At 42.2% G+C, this 19,368-nt stretch overlaps 1 protein-coding gene across 5 annotated transcripts in view; it reads left to right on the top strand.

Moving 5' to 3' along the window:
* The window catches only part of adcy1a (adenylate cyclase 1a), a 68,187-nt gene extending 50,974 nt beyond the window's left edge, over nucleotides 1-17,213 (top strand). For 3 of the 5 annotated variants that reach the window (XM_044043745.1, XM_044043746.1, XM_044043743.1), the window contains 12 exons: nucleotides 681-875; nucleotides 4,184-4,281; nucleotides 4,877-4,964; nucleotides 5,274-5,363; nucleotides 6,535-6,803; nucleotides 6,955-7,081; nucleotides 8,235-8,351; nucleotides 11,111-11,257; nucleotides 12,881-12,979; nucleotides 13,253-13,367; nucleotides 15,536-15,660; nucleotides 16,572-17,213. In XM_044043745.1, coding sequence (XP_043899680.1) covers nucleotides 681-875; nucleotides 4,184-4,281; nucleotides 4,877-4,964; nucleotides 5,274-5,363; nucleotides 6,535-6,803; nucleotides 6,955-7,081; nucleotides 8,235-8,351; nucleotides 11,111-11,257; nucleotides 12,881-12,979; nucleotides 13,253-13,367; nucleotides 15,536-15,660; nucleotides 16,572-16,901 — 1,800 coding nt within the window. In that variant the 3' untranslated portion in view covers nucleotides 16,902-17,213. Of the gene's footprint in view, nucleotides 1-680; nucleotides 876-4,183; nucleotides 4,282-4,876; nucleotides 4,965-5,273; nucleotides 5,364-6,534; nucleotides 6,804-6,954; nucleotides 7,082-8,234; nucleotides 8,352-10,291; nucleotides 10,514-11,110; nucleotides 11,258-12,880; nucleotides 12,980-13,252; nucleotides 13,368-15,535; nucleotides 15,661-16,571 lie in introns of those variants that run through there. The other 2 variants (XM_044043744.1, XM_044043747.1) reach the window with 2 other exon arrangements.
* The last annotated feature ends 2,155 nt before the right edge of the window (nucleotides 17,214-19,368 follow it).

The raw sequence follows: 19,368 nt of genomic DNA, 5'->3' as shown, positions 1-19,368 counted from the left end.
ACATACAGAGACGACATTGGAGTTCTATAAACACGGCATCACTGACTCAGAACTGTCTTTGTCTAAACTTGATATAATTGTTGTATTTCTGCTCCTGTTCTCTCTCTCCTGTCTCTACCTCATCTCCATCTTGTCCTTTCTCTCCTCCATTTTTCCTTTCACCCCAACCTGTCTTGGCACATTGCTGCACATCTTTGAGTCTGGCTCTGTCAGAGTTTTTTCTCTCCACTGATGCCTAGTGTTAGCTCATTATGTGAACTGTTGTGTTTCTCCGCTCTCCATGATGTTGTCTAGAGACCTGAGATCATGTATGTTGTGATTCTGCACTATACAAATAAAATTGAATTGAATTGAATTGAATTAACGAACAACCGTTAACTCTCACATTCACACCTACAGTCATTGTTCAATTAACCTCTGCATGTTTTTGGAGTGTGGGTTTCAAACTGGTGACCCTCTTCTGTGAGAAAACAGTGGTAGCCACTATTCCACCATGTGACCCCAGTTAGACTTCAGTCAGGTTCAAATTTAGCAACATACTTCTCACGTACAACAATCATATCAAATTCCTACACTCTTGAACACTCAGTTTACAAAGCCCCTGCACTCGTACTCGCGGCTTCCACATGACCTCTGTCAGGAAAACTAATTGTGTGTCTCCTTCCCGGGCGTCTCGACAGCGGCGGGCCCTGCGGACCGCGTCGGAGAAGCTGAGGAATCGGACGTCTTTCTCAGCCGCCGCCGTGCAGCATTCCCCGGGAACGCGAGTCAACCGCTTCATCGGGCGGCTCATCGAAGCACGACAGACCGAGTCGGGAACATCGGACCTCAACTACATCACCCTGTTCTACAGGAGCAGAGACAAGGAGCGCAGGGTGAGGACGGACACACACACACTCACAGAGGAGAGAGTTGCATTCACATCTACATTTTTACTCTGACCTTTATTCCCAGACTAAACCCTAACCTTAACCATAACCAGTTAATTCCTAACCCTCTGCCTTTGGCAGAAATAGCAGATAAACCTAGTTATTGTAAATGGTTTGTTTTCCATTGCTCCAGAATGGGCTTTTTATATTAATGCAGTATTTGGAGCAGGGTCAGCTCAACTGCCATTTTGGACCATTATGTTTCTACAGTAGCCCACAATGGACAAACTAAATGTTTTGATGAGTTCTGATGATAACTGAAGGCTACATGGGTTCAACAGCACACTTGGGAGAGAAAGGTGAGGTGAGCCATAACCATCATGATAATCAGTCTGCCTGGATTTATTCAGATTTTATGTCTGTAGAATTGTCTTTTTCCAAGATAACTTTCACTTTCCATATCTGACAGTTATTGAACTGTTTAGGAATTACGGTACTGAGAAGCTGACGTTTGTGATGCACTGGTTTAATGTCTTGTCTGTGATTGCTCGGCCGTTTCCGCCTAAGTCCTGAGGTTCTACAAAGCTCTTATTTCTCTGCTTTCCAGTCTCCATCCATCCATCTTGTACCGCTTTATCCCCCACATGAGGGTCGCGCGGGGGTGTGGTGCCAATCTCAGCTGAAATAGGGTGAAAGGCGGAGTCACACCGCCAGATCTCCAGTCCGTAGTTTTTTTGAATTTTCTATATATCACAAACGGTCTAGGAGTTACGGTCATGAGAATTACACATGCCAAATAACAGAGCAGTTGAGGTTCTGCCTTATTAGGATTTACTCTAACCATAACCATAACTATAACCCTAAGACCTAACCTCATCCTAACCATGCAACAATAATTTACATTACTTGATTTTTTGAGGAGGAAAGTCGCCATGATATGGCTGTTTTATCAGATTTAGGTCCCCACGACATGATTGAAATACCAGGAACACACACACACACACACACACACTAAACATCTGTAGAGAGAACTTGTATTTCTATTTGCAGGAAGACATAAAAACACAACAGATACAGTTGCTTCTTTCCTCATTACACACACGGTAACATGCTTCGTGCTTCCCCATCTTATTATCACACATACTCACACCCCACACAGCCTCTGATTCTCCTGCTCCCCTTTTCCCTCTCTCCCACGCCTGTTGTCTCTGATGTGTGTGTGTGCGTGTGCATGCGTGTGTGTGTGTGTGTGTGTGTACTCCACCCACTCTCTCAGGAGGGGGTGCAGATAATGATTCGGGAACGTCTGAGTGGCACACGTGATATCTTTCTCCTGTGTGTGCGTGGGCAGAAGAGTCATAAAGGACACAGGGATGTGTGTGTGTGTGTGTGTGTGTGTGTGTGTGTGTGTGTGTGTGTGTGTGTGTGTGTGTGTGTCGTCGAGATGTTTAAACTGGCAGCAGAAGATTTAAAATCCTTATAGAAAAATCTGTCAAAATAATTGGGTCTAATTTTTTTACATCTCAGATTGGTCTGATCTTTGTGAAAATTCCACTTGTAGAAAACAGCGTAGAGATGAAAGTATAAATTTGTGTAACAAGTGTATTTCCTCCCACACGACGACAGTGAAAAGATTCCTTTTACACAGTGGTGGTCGAGTTCAGGACGTCATCTTTATTCAAGCAGGAGGAGAAAAACCTTTCAGCAGTAAAATAAATCTCTTAAACTCCTCCACATGTACAGAACATCTTTTAAAGCCTGTGGTCAACACTTGGATTATCATCTAGGCCTATGGTTATGAAACTGTGGCACGTGTCCCACCAGTGGTACGCGAGCTTCCTCTGGTGGTACTTGGAGGAAAATCAGAAATACTGTTCTACTGTCATCCCATCAACCAAGTTTCCAATTTCCGACTTGCTAGTTCTGATTTCCCAGTTCCAACTTCCCAATTCTGACTTTCTAGTTCTGACTCCCCAGTTCTGAGTTCCCATTTCCGACTTCCAAGTTCTGACTTCCCATTTCCGACTTCCCAGTTCCGTTTTCCCTGATGTCCAATTCTGATTTCTCAGTTCTGACTTCCCAGTTCTGGTACTTCAGAAAATCAGAAATACTGTTCTACTGTCATCCCATCAACCAAGTTTCCAATTTCCGACTTGCTAGTTCTGATTTCCCATTTCCGACTTCCCAATTTCGATTTCCCATTTCCGACTTCCCAATTCTGATTTCCCAGTTTCGACTTCCCATTTCTGACTTCCCAGTTCTGACTTCCCAGTTCTGACTTCCCATTACTGACTTCCCGGTTCTGATTTCCCAGTTCTCATTTCCCAGTTCTGATGTCCAAGTTCTGACTTTTATGTCCGACTTCCCATTTCAGACTTCCCTGTTCTGATTTCCCAGTTCTGACTTCCCATTTCTGACTTCCCAGTTCCGATGTCCAAGTTCTGACTTCTTATTTCGGACTTCCCAGTTCTGATTTCCCAGTTCCGACTTCCCATTTACAACTTCCCAGTTCCGATATCCCAGTTCTGATGTTCTGATGACTTCTTATTTCTGACTTCCCATTTCGGACTTCCCTATTCTGATTTCCCAGTTCCGACTTCCCAGTTCTGATTTCCTATTTCTGATTTCCCATTTCCGACTTCCCAGTTCTGATTTCCCAGTTCTGATGTAAATGGAAGGCAGCGTGACCTCACAAGCACAGAGGACTGCCTCCTTGTAGAGATCTGGCTTCTGATTGGATGAAGTGTTTCTGAGCAAACACTCAAATGTTATTTTTTACAGTGTAATCCTCTGCTGCAGCTAAAGTATCAAAGCATCGAAAATAAACTTGGACGTTATTTGAAGGTTGAAATTGCTTAAAATCAAAATGTAATCTGACTGTCAGGATTCATGTCTTGGCAGGTCTGCACAGTAAAGGATGGTATGGGTGGGTATTATGGTCTGTGATGACAAACGTGCGTCACACCGGCCCGAGGAAGTTTGATCCCACTTCTGAGAAAAAGAAAAAAGTGTGTGACTTGTTCAAACACCTACAAAAGAATGTACCATCTTAAAGTGAGAGGGAGAACAAACACATTAACCTTCACTAAATGACTGCACATCGTGATTCTGTGGTCTAATTGAAGTTCAGAGTTCAGTGGCTTGGCCCCAAGGACGGGTCGAGGACGGAGGAGACAGGTGGCCATTGAACCACTGACCTTTTGATGAGTGGATAACTGGATGTATACAGTGTAGACCCAGAGCTGAAAACATGTGAAACATGTGGAACAATGGATGTTAGAGATGACATTTTCTCTGCTTTGTTCTTTTTTTAGTATCACCAGGTGTTCGACGACTATTTCATCAGTGCTGTCATTCTGTCTCTGATCCTCGCTGCTCTGTTTGGTCTCATCTACCTGCTAATGATCCCGCAGTGAGTGTGCATGCACACACACACGCACGCACACGCGCCTAAACCTTGCGTTATACCTAAACTTAACCATTACTAGTTAATGCCTTTATAACCCCAACCTTAACATAAAAAACACAATTCAAATCTTTGTCCTATAAACTTAACCAGTTCCTTCAAAAATGAGCTTCTGCCTCATTAGGACCAGGTTTTTGAACAACTAGTTCTGACAAGGACACACACACACTCACACTCACAAACACACACGCACACAAACACACACACTAGTGTAATATAATTGGATTGATGTTGCCAGTGTGTGAGACAATTAGAGAGGAAGGTGATTTCACTGCAGTCAGTGGAAAATGGGGGAAGCCCGTCTCACTCTGACCTCTCCTTGTCTCCTATCTTCTTGTCTCCTCTCTTGTTTCCGCTACTCTGATTTTGTTTCCCCTTCCCTTGTCTCCTGTCCTCTTGTTTTCTCTCCTCTTGTGTATTCTCTCGTTTCCTCTTCCCTTGTCTCCTGACCTCTTGTCTCCTCTTCTCTTACTTATTTTTCTTTTGTTTCCTATCCTCTCCTGTGCTCCCCTCCCCTCCTCTCCCCTCTTCTCCTGTGCTGTAGGGGGATGCTGGTGCTGCTGCTGCTGGTGCTGTGCGTGTGTTTCCACGTGTCCTGTGTCATGTACCTGCATCTCACCAGTGTTCAGGTAAGACGATCACTGACTACGACATTTACACATGTACAGTTCTGGTCAGCGCTGAAATATTAATCTAAATCTTCGCAAATGCAATTTTCAAATCGCAGGAGGCGCAGTATTTTTTTTTTTGCTGTCTGTTTATATTCATTATTACTATTTAATCTTTAATGCTCTAAGCGACTGTTCACATAGACAGGTGATGATAGTGACATCATCACCTGTCGTGTGTGTCACTGTGTGTGTCACTGTGTGTGTGTGTGTGTGTGCTTCATTTATCCCCCCCCTCCGCCCGCCTTCACCTCTGACCTGTGGTTTCAGTGCCAGCCGGGCTGCCTCACCATCCAGATCCGAACAGTTCTGTGTGTGTTCCTCGTCCTGCTCACCTACTCTGTCACTCAGGCCTGTGTGGTGAGTGTGTGACAAATATTACGCTTCTGCAACTGTAAAACTAAATGTGCTGTAACTAACATAGGACATATTATATGTATTATACACACGTCAGTGTGTGACATGTTGTAAAAGTAACATCAGTGTCAGTTAGGACCAAATCCACCCTGGAATAGTGTGAATTTAACCCTAAAATACTTCATTTTAAAACAATTTCCGAGTCTTCAAATGTTATGTTAACACTAAAAGAGTTAAATGTCTCATTAATCCATCCTGGATTTGGTCCTAATCTGACTTTTGTTACTTAAACATTGCACATTTTAAAGTGTATGTCTGCCAGTAACAAGCTGCAAATAAAAGATAGCAGATTTAAATATTAAGTCCATAGTAACATTATGGACTATATTATAACATAAGACAACAAAAAGATTGTTAGAAAATGTTTTCCTAATCTTATAAATCAAAGTAAAAAGTGGGATTAAGATTTCAGGCTGTAATCACGATGTCCAGTAGAGTAAATCCATTCATATCTCAACACCACCATCACGGATTATTTGTCTTAAAAATGTGCCATAAATGAATTACTGTATCTTAGCTGAACATGTAGATGAGGAACACAGGCGGAAAAAAGCGTCCAAAAAGTCATCACTTCTCCTCATTTGTGCACAGACTCAGAGAGAACTCAACTCTTGCCCTTGCTCCTTCACTTAAAACACATATTTATGCCTCAGCAGCAGCAGCATTATTAATATTATTAATATTATTATTGTTGTAATTATGTTGTTGCCAGGCTGTCCGTCCGTCTGTCCCTCACAGCGTCATGAAAGCAACGTCCTCGGGACCAACTGTGAGGGAGGCCTTTTTTCAAACTTGGCAGTGATTTCCTTGGACTGCAGAATGCGACTGATTAGACTGTCGTGCTGAGAGGAAACTAAACTTGTTTTTTGACCCCCGCAAAATGTGCTGTTTCAGCATGAGCGTCCTCGTGAGCGTCCCTTCTAAAAACAATTGTCAGAAAGGTTCCCTTGGATTCTGTTTTCACTTTCACGAGGTCACTGTGACTTCATGCGCTCTTCCATGACAAAAACCAACAATTAAACGTCTTCGTTATAATGTTATTTAAGTGTGGACAGACTTCACTAAGAGGCACTGCTTGTGAAATGGATTCAAATACTTTTATTTCCCTCTCCAGGTGGGATGCGTCCCTTGGGGAAAAGTGGGGACAAACTTTAACTGCTCAGCAGAGGACGACGACGACGTCTTCGTGGACACTAACAACGTCACGATGGTGGACAGAGCTTGTCCCAACATGGCGTACGCGCTGCTGTCCTGTGTGGCCGGCACACTCACCATCGTCCCCTACCTCAGAGTGTCCTCGCTTCCCAAGATCCTGCTGCTCCTCCTCCTCTCTGTCACCTACACCGTTGTCATGGAGTCCAGCGGCTATCGCCAGGCTGTGGGGTGAGACTCAGCTGCATGCGGCGCTTCATTCAATTAGTATTATTGTTTTTTTTATTGTTTTGTTTTTTTTACAGTATCATCCATATATCCATAATTTCCCACATCCCATGGAGACAGATTAACACTGTGTGTGTGTGTGTGTGTCTTTCAGTGGTGGGTTCCTCCACGTGCGAGGTTATGACCCTGTGTTGGCCGTCTTGTTATTTTCTGGAGCTTTGGCGCTTCATTCCAGACAACTGGACCTGAAACTGAGGCTGGATTATCTCTGGGCAACTCAGGTGTGTGTGTGTGTTTGTGTGTGTTTTTTGTGACCAGAGACGTCTTACCCTGGACCAGAGATTGTACATTTTCAAATAGAATCAGACAGTGTTCAGATTTGACTGAGGAGAAATTAATTCTACTTTAGTTTTTGTCCCAGAAATCTTCATTCAAACATGCGTTCACATATTTTTTATTTGTGAGCAGGAGAATTAACCTGTTAGAAAATAAAAAAGGGTAAAAATCAAAGAAAATGTTGCATTAGCTAAAAGGCAACGCAATAACCTATAACCTTTGGTTTTTAGTTATTTTTGTTTTATTTTGTAGTTTGTTTTCCTTGTGTCTACCTCGTCATACTTGACTTCCTGTCCTGTCCTCCCTGTTGATCGTCTGCTCCGCCCTCATGTGTTTCACCTGGTGTCTCATTAGTTTCACCTGCGTCTCCCCAGTGTGATTAGTCTCTGTCGTGCTCACTGTTTACATCCTGTTCAGTCTCTTCCTGCTCTTTTCTTGTTTGCTTGTGGTCTGGTTTCCTGTTCGTCTCGGGTGTTTTTCTTTTTTCTTCCCCCTCCTCGTTCAGATTTGTTTGGCTCTAGGTGACATAGACAGTATCAGTCCAAGTGAGTATTTATTTAGATATTTTGGCCATTACAGCATCAACACAGTCACAATAAATATGTGCAGTATGAATTTCTATGAGAATTTTACTAGTTTATGTCAAATCTTTCATTTTGATTGTGTTAATTTAAATAGAAAAGCTTCTGTAACTGTAAGAAAAATGAAAGTAAATGTTAGGAGGAGGTTGACACAGGATTCTGTTTTCCTTTAAACACGAGGATTAATTATGAGGCAGAAATAACTCGATGTGATGCTGTTTTTGTTCTATTGAGGTGTGTGTGTGTGTTTACGTGCACAGGCTTGTGTGCACACTCTCAGAGGATCATGAAATGTGTTTCTATTTTAAGAGCAGCTAAGAGTTGTTGTCTGTGTTGTTTGCAAACCATTACCTCCCTCTAGTGTTTAGAATGAGCAATTACACGGTGGCTTTGAGCTTGATTGTGTCGAGACAATAGAGCATCGTTGTCTCTCTGTGCTTTCATCTATAAATAACTGTCTCCTCACTTCCTCCCTCCCCTGACCTGAGCATCGTGTGATCTCTCATCTCGTGCACAGGCCGAGGAGGAGAGAGACGACATGGAGAAGGTGAAGTTGGACAACAAGAGGATCCTGTTCAACCTGCTGCCGGCTCATGTGGCTCAGCACTTCCTCATGTCCAACCCCAGGAACATGGTGAGAATCCACAGTCGTGTCCGGGCTCGTTCCCCCCGACAGGGATCGTCACACCGCCAAACTCCACTCACATTTCCACAGCTTCCTGACACACAGACACACACACACACACACACACACAGGTCAAAGAATGTCTAGACTCTCAGGTTGAAATAATTGGACTGTGTTGAAAAGCAGCAGTTTTTTTTGGATACTTCACATATTTTGTTGAAATTAATTCGAACAAAGACATGTTTTTTTTTCTTCTCCTTCCTAAGCTTTTTATGTTGAATAAATTAAAGCTCTGCAGATATGAAGCCACGAAAAGCATAAATATATAGAGTAAATTATGAATCCATACATATTAATATAATCCCAGGCTTGGCACAAGTTTTTATTCGTTCTTAATTTGAAGATTAAAGTAAAATATGGAGGAAAGAGTTTAAATGTTCAGAGTTAAGTATGCATTTCAAAATATCATGTACTGTATATTCTCACCATTTTCCCACTCATTTCTTTCTCTTTTTGCTGATGTTTGACAGTTTCAGGTTCAAACAGGAATAGAATAGAGTGTTATTTAAATAGAAACAATACAGTTAACAAAGTTAAGTCCAATACAAATAATGCAGCTGATGTGCTGTACATTTTATAGCTATTGCTAGTTGGCAGCTCTTGCCCCTAGTTTGGCTTTTACATGTTAAAACTACACTACACACTAAAATTGGACAACACATTAAAATGTAAATGCATACGTAATAACTATGTTACTCACTCTAACTGTTGATCAACAAAAAATGAATATAAAACATAATCTGTACAATTAAGTATGATAAAACTTCACTTGATTGTACCCTAAAGCACGACTTGCACATCAAATAAACCTAATATACCTCTGTTTTTCTTTTAGCCAGCACTTTAAACACTTTTATTTCTGATATTCATTTGATTGTGTGTGTTCCAGAGTTGACCGCTCTTAAATGAGGTATTTTACAGTTAGGATTCACCTCACTCCTGGTTACTCTGGGACCGTCGAGGCTTTTCTTCACGTTTGGTTTACGTTTGTGGCGTTTTGAAATTTCTCCGCGTGGTAAAAGGTTGCGTCTTCTTTTGGGCACGATGGCGCTGCTCACATGAACATGTGTGTGCTGTGGTGTTTAAATGGATGTGTGAGCTGATTGATGAGCACTCGCACTCTTTGTGCCTTCCTCCTATCCCTCCACCCTCCTCCTCCTCCTCAGGAAGTGATGAAAACTTACATCCTTTGGCCTGTGAATGAGGAAATGCACAGCCCTTCATGAGGACGTGTGGATTTGTAAACAGTGAGGATATTGTCCATGTTTTAGTGTCCAAATTTTTCACATTTATTGTGAGTGGACACGAATATACTCCACTGACTTGATGACCAATAACCAGTAAATAGATTATGTTCCACGACAGTGAACAAAAATGTTAAAATATGCATATAACAGGAGTGTGTCATTAGATCTAAATTCATTGTTAGTTTTGTATATTTCATAGACTCAAACTGACACAGTGAGAACAATAATAATAATAATAATAATAATAATAATAATAATAATAATAATAATAATAATAATAATAATAATGATGATAATGATTATAATAAGATAAAGTGGTTTCATAAAAGTCAACAGTCAGTGGTCGGTGCAGCAGACGATGCAGGGATCAGCTGAGGCCCAGACCTCGTAAAACCACTGGGAACAGGAAGTGTGTTCCCGGCACACTGGTGACCCCATAGAGTGACGGTGTATAGAAAAGCTTCCTCTCTTTCCTGTGGGCCAGAGTTCACCGATTGACACTGAATTCACAACACAAATCTGCAGCCACACCGCCCACCTGCAGGTGCTCTGCCCCACTCCGCTCCGTCCTGCAAGGATTTTATCTCAACTGTTGGCTCCATTTTTTTGTTTTTACTGCTGTTCCATCGTTTTTTATTTCAGATTTCTGAATGACTCGGCTGTGGTGCTGATGCACAACAATGCTACGCGACGGAAAAATACAAATATTATCCATCCTTTTGAAATATCACAATAAACTGTACATACAAGCACGACTTCCCATAACTTGAAACCAAGTGAAAATGACGCCATAAAACGTCTCGAAGAGAAACTACAGCTGAAAAACTGCTTCTGGACCCGACGTGTGGGGCCTCAAATGAGCAAAGTAATAGTGCACCTAAAATAATAAAAGGATAAATGTCTAAAAAACATCTTTTCAGTCTCAGTTAGTGTGATAGACGCAGAGGTTTGTGTCAACACAAATGCTTTTTAGTACAAATAATCCAATTTATGTCCCTTTTTGAATTGGAGGAAGAAATGAATGTTAAAATAATCCAAACTAAAAGACTTTACTCACTCACTTCCTCTTAGTCTTTTTTATTATTTCATGGAATTAGATGCACGTCAGTTTTGATCCACACTATCACGCTCAGTTTTGCAGTTTGAGTGAAATTACCCTTTAATGCAGATGTGTCAAACTTGTGGCCGGTGGACCACACGTGGCCCGTCACTCACTTATCTATCCCTTTTTTTTTTTTGTTATTTCTAAATGAATTCGGTTCTTTTATTGTGAATTGTCTGTAATATCGTCATTATTGAGATTACATGATGGAAGATTGCGATTGAGGCTTTTTATCCTCCTGACCAGACTGAGCCTGCAGGTCGTTGGAGTTCCTCTTTAACAACTTGTGGTAATTTGTCCTTCACAAACCTTGGATCAGATCAAACGTGAGACTGAATCTGAACGTGTTCCCCCTGCAGGACCTGTATTACCAGTCCTACACTCAGGTGGGAGTTCTGTTCGCCTCCATCGCAAACTTCAACGACTTCTACATCGAGCTGGACGGAAACAACATGGGCGTGGAGTGTCTGCGGCTCCTCAACGAGATCATCGCAGACTTTGACGAGGTGAGTTAAACAGACCGTGGCGTTAAATCAGTGATTAATGATCAGTGACGTCATTCACCTCCTGACAAACATGAGTGCAGAACACTGCCACCTTGTGGAGTTCTGACTGGATAAAGTGTTGTGGAATGATGGAAAAGTTTCATCTGGATTTACAGTTTTTGTCACATCACTATTACCCTGCAAAAGCACAAGTATTCATGTCAGTGAAACTGCCAGTGTCATCGAAACGATAGTCAAATGACTTTGTCAAGTTTTCATTATGACACTTTATTCTCTTATTGTTTTCCGATGCAAAGAAATGTCAGAACTCTGCGACACTACCTGAAAATGCTCAAGACAGCACTATACACTACTTTTACATTTGAAAACTACAGTAAGGTTACACATTGCTGTAGTTAGGGGAGTACGTGAGTACAAGACACTGAATACGTACGTTTTACATTTTTACTGTATATGCATTTTTGCAGTTCTCCAGCATTGTGCAAAAGAAAAATACACTACAGTCACTTATTTACAACAAACATAAGAAACACCCTTTTGGTAGAGCTGTGCACAGATGTGAGGTTGTGGTGCAGAGTAATGTACAGTAAACTCTTTGATTACTGTCCAGTACTATACGTACACCTGTTCTCCCTATGCAGTGTTTGAATGATTGAATTCACAGTGGTTCTTCCAACATTTGGTTGCACCCTCCGACCAGCCTCAGCCATTGTGAGGCCGTGATTGACAACATGGTCCACAGCTGTAGCCCTAATTTCATTAGGAATCTGCCCATGTATGTGGCCTCATCTCGCTCTTCCCCTGTTTTGTCCCCTTCCCCTTCCTCCCCGCATCCTCACCCCTCTTCCACGATGCTAACCTTCCATTTTTGTGTCACAGAACTGTAGACACTATGTCCTGCTGGGTTCATATATGCTTGCCCAGTGAGGGTTCATGGGATTCATCCCTGAGTGACTGTGAACAAGTGGCTTGTCATTGGTTACACCTCCTCGTGAGTGAAAGCTGAAGTTCACCTGAGGGCAATTGTTTAATTTAGGAGACATTTCCAGGAGAAAATGATAAAGAAAGGTATAAAATTTGCTTGACAGAATTTGATAACTAGTTCAACAATTGTGTATGTAATGACTCAAGCAATGAAATGATATTAGTTTTATTGGGAACGACTATTCAACATCCATAAGTAGAGTTCATTTTGACTGACATGACATAAGCAAATGATAATGTTTAAAAACAGCAGAGAATTGTATGAAAGCAACTCTTCCATGTCCAAAAGCATTGGTCATGTGTTCAGAGGAAGGAGACATTGCTACTATGATGTGCACACATGACTAAATGTTGTGGAGGTTGAACTAATAGTTATGAGAGTTTTCATTCTGATCTGAGAAAAAGCACCAACGACCCAACAAAGAGGTTTTTGTTTGAAAACATTTTAGTCTGGACGTCCAGAAAACCCCTGCTTCACTTTCATCACTGAAATATTTCTTCTTCCTTTTCACCGTTGTTGACTCGTGTTTAGTCGTTCACAGAGAAGAGAACAGTCTGGACGCACAATACTGCTCTCAGTCGTGCCAAATTGCACATATTGTGCATTAAATAAGGAATGTTTCCTCTCCTCTCTTGCAGCTGATGGACAAAGAGTGTTACAGGGACATCGAGAAGATCAAGACGATCGGCAGCACGTACATGGCTGCAGTAGGGCTGGTTCCTACGACTGCCTCCAAGGTAACCGTGCACTCACTATATTTAGATGCCTCACGGGGTGTGTGTGTGTGTGTGTTTGCTGCATAGTTGTGTTCTAGGTGTCGACGCTCGGAGCACTGTCACGTTTCACGTCTCAAATCCTCTGTGAGGGATTAGCAGGGCCCTGTGGCGTCAGCATATTTCACATTCATAAAGATTCTTTAAATCCCCGCAAAGCTGACAAACAAAAGAGTCCTTTCTGCAGAGGGTTTTTCACTTGTCATCAAGCATCCTTGTGTTTTCTGACTCCCACAGGCAAAGAAGTCCATCACCACACATTTATGCACCGTGTCCGATTTCGCCATCGACATGTTTGACATCCTGGACGCCATCAACTACCAGTCTTATAACGACTTCGTCCTCAGAGTAGGTGAGTGTTTATATGAACGCTGGTGTCAGAGCGTATGACCTACATGCACTGGACGCTGTCGATGCTCGCTGCCAGTAAGTTTGGCAGGAAATGCATCACAGAAAGAGCGTTCCCCCTTCAGGAAGCGCGTCACAGCGAGACCTGGACTTCTGGGTTCCATTGTGTTGGGTATCCTGTGGGGAGCCTGTGCCGGGAGCCCTTGTTTAATCCCAGCGTAGCCTGGTGTACACACTGCCATCCTGTCTCAGACTGTGGGGGCCTCCATGTGCAAGAAAAATAATGCATCTTCTCATGTTCTGTGTGATCGGCTGCACCCGTGTTTGCAAAATACAACTTTTTATCAATGAAATAACTTTTACTTACTTCAATAACAACATAACAAAAGCAGAAATAAGACGTGTTTAGTATAATAATAAGCAATAATTATTTTTGTGTTTTATTGTTTTTGTTGATGTTGCTTTTAGTTTACGTCGTTTCATGTATTTGTGCGATGTACAGCAGTTTGGTCAACGCTGATGATGGAACTGTAGATTCCAATGAGGAGAAATCTTTTTTGAGATGAAGACACTTTTTCCACATGCAAACGTAGCGACTGTCTCACTGATGATCTTTCTCAGAACCTGAATTTGAGTAAAAAAAAAAACATTTACTGAGGTTTTAGAGCTAATCGAGTGAACTCAAAATGAACGTAGGGCAAATCTATGAATGAACCCCAGCTCTGCGTTCACATTAAACTTTACATGAACTTTTTGCTTTTACAAAATGTATGTTTGTTTTCAGTATTTGTTATCTCTTTGGGACCTTTTTTGTCATAAATATAACAAACAAACATGTAACATAAAGTAAACGTGTCCAAACATTTCACCTCTCAGGAAACATTCAAGGTAAAATAAACAAAGGAAAAGTTAGAGCTTGGACGTTTATCTTCTGCTGAAGTAAAAGCCAGTGTCATGTTTGCAGGTGTGCAGGAGCTCACAGTGATGAATCAGAGCATCAGAGCAGCGTGAAACATGCAGCTGTTCCACGTTACAATGACAAACGATCTTGGCTGAGAAAACTCGCTTTGTTTGGCAGAGGCAAAGTTTTCCCAATGAGCAGCTTTTCCCCAAGATCCGTTCTGTCACAGTGTTTTATGGAAATGCTCGTGAGTGAGTCAGCAAAAATAGATAAGAAAATGAAAAACCTCGCTCTGTAACCGTCATGGAACACATTTAATGTTTAAAGAGACGGAGGCGACAGTCCAAACCTGTGTGTGTGTGTGTGTGTGTGTGTGTGTGAGGATGTGTTTAAGCAAGTTCTTTCTGCTAACCATCATCATCGTCCTCATTTTCATCGTCATCGTCATAATTTTCATCATCATAATCATCATATTCATCATCCTCATTTTCATCATCGTCCTCATTTTCATCATCGTCATCATTTTCATCATTGTCATAATTTTCATCGTTGTCATAATTTTCATCGTGGTCCTCATTTTCATCATCCTCATTTTCATCATCATCGTCATAATTTTCATCATTATCCTCATTTTCATCATCATCGTCCTCATTTTCATCATCGTCATTTTTTTCATCGTCCATAATTTTCATCATAGTCCTCATTTTCATCATCGTCGTCCTCATTTTCATCATCCTCATTTTCATCATCATCGTCATTTTCATCATCATCGTCCTCATTTTCATCATCATTATCCTCATTTTCATTATCATGGTAATTTTCATCATCGTCCTCATTTTCATCATCATCGTCATCATTTTCATCATCATTGTCATAATTTTCATCGTCTTCATCATCATATATCGTCAGATTTCGTCACCAAAGAAGTCGAGAGGTTAGTGTGACGTCATAGAAACTGAGAAATCTACTGCAGGTGTTAAAAGATAGTTAAAATTGCGTTAATGTAGTTAAAAGATAGTTAATATAATATAGTTGCTTTTTACTGGTAATATTTCATGTATCAAATAAAAGACTTAATAATGAGAATATACAGCAGAATTTGTATGGATTAAAATACGGGTTAATCCAATCCATGAATCCTGAAACCAAGGCATCTAAATGGAACTCTAAATAAACCACTGTTCAAATAATGTGCTTTTTCGACTGTGACCTGCTAAAAATGGTGTCTGTGGAGTTGATTTAACCCAGGCGTGGTTTTTTGAACGTCGCAGGTATCAACGTGGGCCCCGTGGTCGCAGGAGTGATCGGAGCCAGGAGGCCTCAGTACGACATCTGGGGAAACACGGTGAACGTCGCCAGCAGGATGGACAGCACAGGAGTGCCAGGAAAGATACAGGTGACAACCAATACTAATATTACACCGTACTCTATACTTCTGTTTGTATTTCATTTCAAAACTAACACAAAATGACCCGTTTAGTTTGGTAAAGTAACTTTTAAACATGAACAGATGTCAGCTGAGTTCACTGGATGCTGCTGATTCATGCAGTCACCTCCACATGACTCAGACTCACTGTTGTGTTTGTTTACGTCAGACTGATGCAGGCACAGCGGTGAAAGAGCGGTAAGACTGACGGGCGACATATGACAGGGCGACAGGCGGGGCCACACAGAGACAAACAACCATCCACTCACACACTCACTTTATGGCTCTTTTCCTCTGTGGTCCTAGCTCGCCTCGCCTCGGTTTAGGTTGCATCTCCACGACAAAATAGTACCTTTACTCAATGTGGGCGGAGTCATCACTGCACGACTGCATGAAACTGCGGTGACTTCGTTTTACACACACACACACACAAAGGAGTGACTTGTAAAGCAGTTGTTCTCAGTGTAACTGAATCATTAGAATCAGTTCATTAAAGCTTGGTTCAGTTCTTCCTCTATGAGCAGAGCACAGACTCCGTCTGACACAGTCGCTGGACTGAAACACAGCAGACCAGATAACTCAGGTTTTTAGGATTGTTCAGTCTTTCTAACTGAAGGCGAGAGCGCTGACCACGACACCAAGGAAAGTTCTAGCTTTATTCCGAGTTATAAACAAACACACACTCAAACACGGTGCAGCGTGTACGGCCGACTTGAGCGTTTTCTTACTGCTGAGGCCAGAGGCGGCCATTTTATGTCAGGCTTTACTAGTTTGCTCCGACCTTCAACGTGAAGTATGAGCAGTAAAGTGTCTTAAAGTTTCTTAAAGTTAGTAAGAAAACCACCGTCATGAACACGATCCATCGTTTGTTTCCCGTCCAGGTGACAGAAGACGTTTATCGTCTCATCGCAGACTACTATGACTTTGTCTGCCGCGGGCAGGTCAGCGTGAAGGGCAAAGGTCAGATGCTCACATACTTCCTGCAGGGACGCAGACAGGGGGGCGGATGGCTGTCTCACGCCCAGCAGCGGCCGAGCAACGGTGAGCGGCGTGCGAGCGCGTTTGGCCACGGCAGCGTGTGCACCAAGCTGAGCCCCGCCCCCACCGTCGCCGCGTACTCCACCGTCAGGACGCCGAGTCAGTCCAAACCCACGGCCTCCACCAGCACCAGCACCAGGTACCTGCCCTCTGTCCCGACGGCAATCATGTGACGGACGCTGTCTCCATGGTAACCGTGGAAAACAAGGAAAAAAAACGACAGTGGCGGCGGAGACCATGTTCAGACTCTGCTCGTCCAATCAAAGGCCTGAACTCGTGTCTGGACCACGTTTAGGTCTGACGACAGGAGGTCCCCCCCACACACACACACACACACACACACACACACACACACACACACACACTCCAGCACTGTTTGTGGCTTTGCAGCGTGGGCAGTCATGAACAGGATACAGGATGCTCTTTAGCCACGTTGCTCTGTAATCAAAGGCCAAGGAAGTCTTCAGGATTTCACTGTCCCCCCAAAAAACAAATCAGCATCAAAATAAAAACAAATTCTCACGTAAGCCTCAAAACACACGCGGAAATTCCTCCGACCAAATCAGAGCTGTTGCCTTAGCGACCGCTCCTCACAGCACGAGTTTCTCTTGCCATTGTTTCCGTTGCCTTTTTTTTTAAAAAAAAACCTTTATTGGTTCACTGGACAACATTTCAGAGTCACTGACTGCAGGGGGCGCTGCTGTCCACCACACAACTGTTAATGGCACAACTCCCCGAGCTCTCGCCGATGCCACTGCTGTCCGTCCGTCCGTCTGTTTCCCTGTGATGCTTGACTTCCAGATTCTTCCTCGTCAGAGTGTAGCAATAAAGCGGTTTTGTCTCTTATCTCAGCCTCTCCTAACCCCGCCCCCTCTCCCCTGCATGCTGTAGCCATCTGGCTCCTTTTTTGACCTGATAGTTTCTGTAGCCAATAGAGTGTGCAGAGCTCGCCACACTATTATTATGGTCTGTATCTGTGTGAAGTGGAAGCATGACTTAGAAAAACCCTGATTTTCTGTATTGTGCGAGTGTGATTTCTTCCTCATGGAGTTCTATTTAAAAAAAGAATATTTTATTTATTTAGATATTTTATTATTATTATTATTATTACCGTTGAAATATCCTGTTTCCACTATTTTTATGAACTTTACTTACAGCTGCTTTCATAGAGAAGAGTCAGCTGGTGAGGAGAAGAAACTAAACTCCAGATGATTTGCTTTTATGGTATAGCATGTTACTACGACAACAGCGTGGCTCGCACCGCAGCCATTAACTCTCCTCTAATCTGTTGTAGCATGCACTGCCTGCGAGCCTGTGGCTGTTCCATGCATGCTGTGGTGAGACATTAGCACAGGTCTTAATAGTCGTTCTAATGCATGCGCTGAAGGTAGCAGTCAACTTGAATGTAAGGTCCTTCTCTTTTTTTTATTCTTATTTCTTTATGGAACTTTGTCTTCTTCTTCTTGAGCTTGGTATCTTCAGGATCGTTTGACATCAGGCTGGAGACTCCTCCCCCTCCCCCTCCTCCTCCTCCTCCTGCCCCAACAGGTAGCCAGTTTATTAAAAATGTGCCAACCTATTTTCATAAACATATCAAAGTGTTGGTGTCAAAGCGCTGTAGCACGGCTGAATGTGTGGATTTCCTGATGTTTCTGTCGAATGCCTGCGTTTTTACTGTGTTCTTTAACTGTTTTCTAAGAATTTCAAAGCAGCGGTGAAACGATGTTGTTCTTCTTATCGTCATTTGAAATAGATTTGAAGTCTTTACGGGAGCTTTAAGATTTTTGTTTTTTGATATATATTATACTCCAAACATTTAATTAAACGTGGATGGGACCGAGTTGTGCACAATATTTTTTGGTGTAAATTGGATATTTTCATACTGTATGATACGGGTTTGAATTGTCACATGTAATAGCTATTGTACACTGATTTTTTTTGTTTGTTGAAGATGTATTTATGGAGATGTTTTATGTGAATGTACATTTTGTTAAAGACGATATTTTATACTAAGTGTTTGCACTGCCATGATATCGACGTGTTATGAAAATAAAGCCAGCGAGGATGATGTGTCTCCTGGGGAGAGTGCGCCCCTCCTTCCTGTGCTCTTTTTTTTTAAACAGTAAACACGGAGAGAGAGCGTCCGTCAAACCTGGTCCCAGAGTTACGTAACTGTAGAAAAACAAGAGTAGCTGATGTAAGAAGTCAGGAGCAACATCAGGGTCAATGTCAGCGGAGTCCAGCAGCGTTGTTTTGATGGAACTGAACCATGCCAGAAAAACATGACGCCACGGTTTGTCAAATGTTGTGATATTAAGTGTTTTTTTTCATAAAACGTATCAATAAATATGATAGATGTGGTGAAATACAGTTAATAATCTTCATGCGTAGAGAGAGACATTTTCAACCCTGCGTTTAACCCTTTAACACCAGACACACTTTGCGTCGCTGTAATTGCGCAACTTAAAGGACGTTTTCTGGCTTTTCTGGTTAAAATAAGCAAAAGTACAGACGCATATTTTGAGGCTTAGCTGTTAAAAGGTTTTCAGTCCAGGAGAAAAGGCAGAAATGTGTCACTTTTTGAAATATACGTGTAAATATCCCGACTTAGGAAATGTTGAGGTCTTGGCTGGACCGAAA

Source organism: Solea senegalensis, linkage group LG14 (assembly GCF_019176455.1).
Source record: "Solea senegalensis isolate Sse05_10M linkage group LG14, IFAPA_SoseM_1, whole genome shotgun sequence".
Classification (NCBI taxonomy): Eukaryota; Metazoa; Chordata; class Actinopteri; order Pleuronectiformes; family Soleidae; genus Solea; species Solea senegalensis.
Note: the sequence above shows the minus strand (reverse complement) of the source record. Positions and strands in the feature narration are given on the sequence as shown.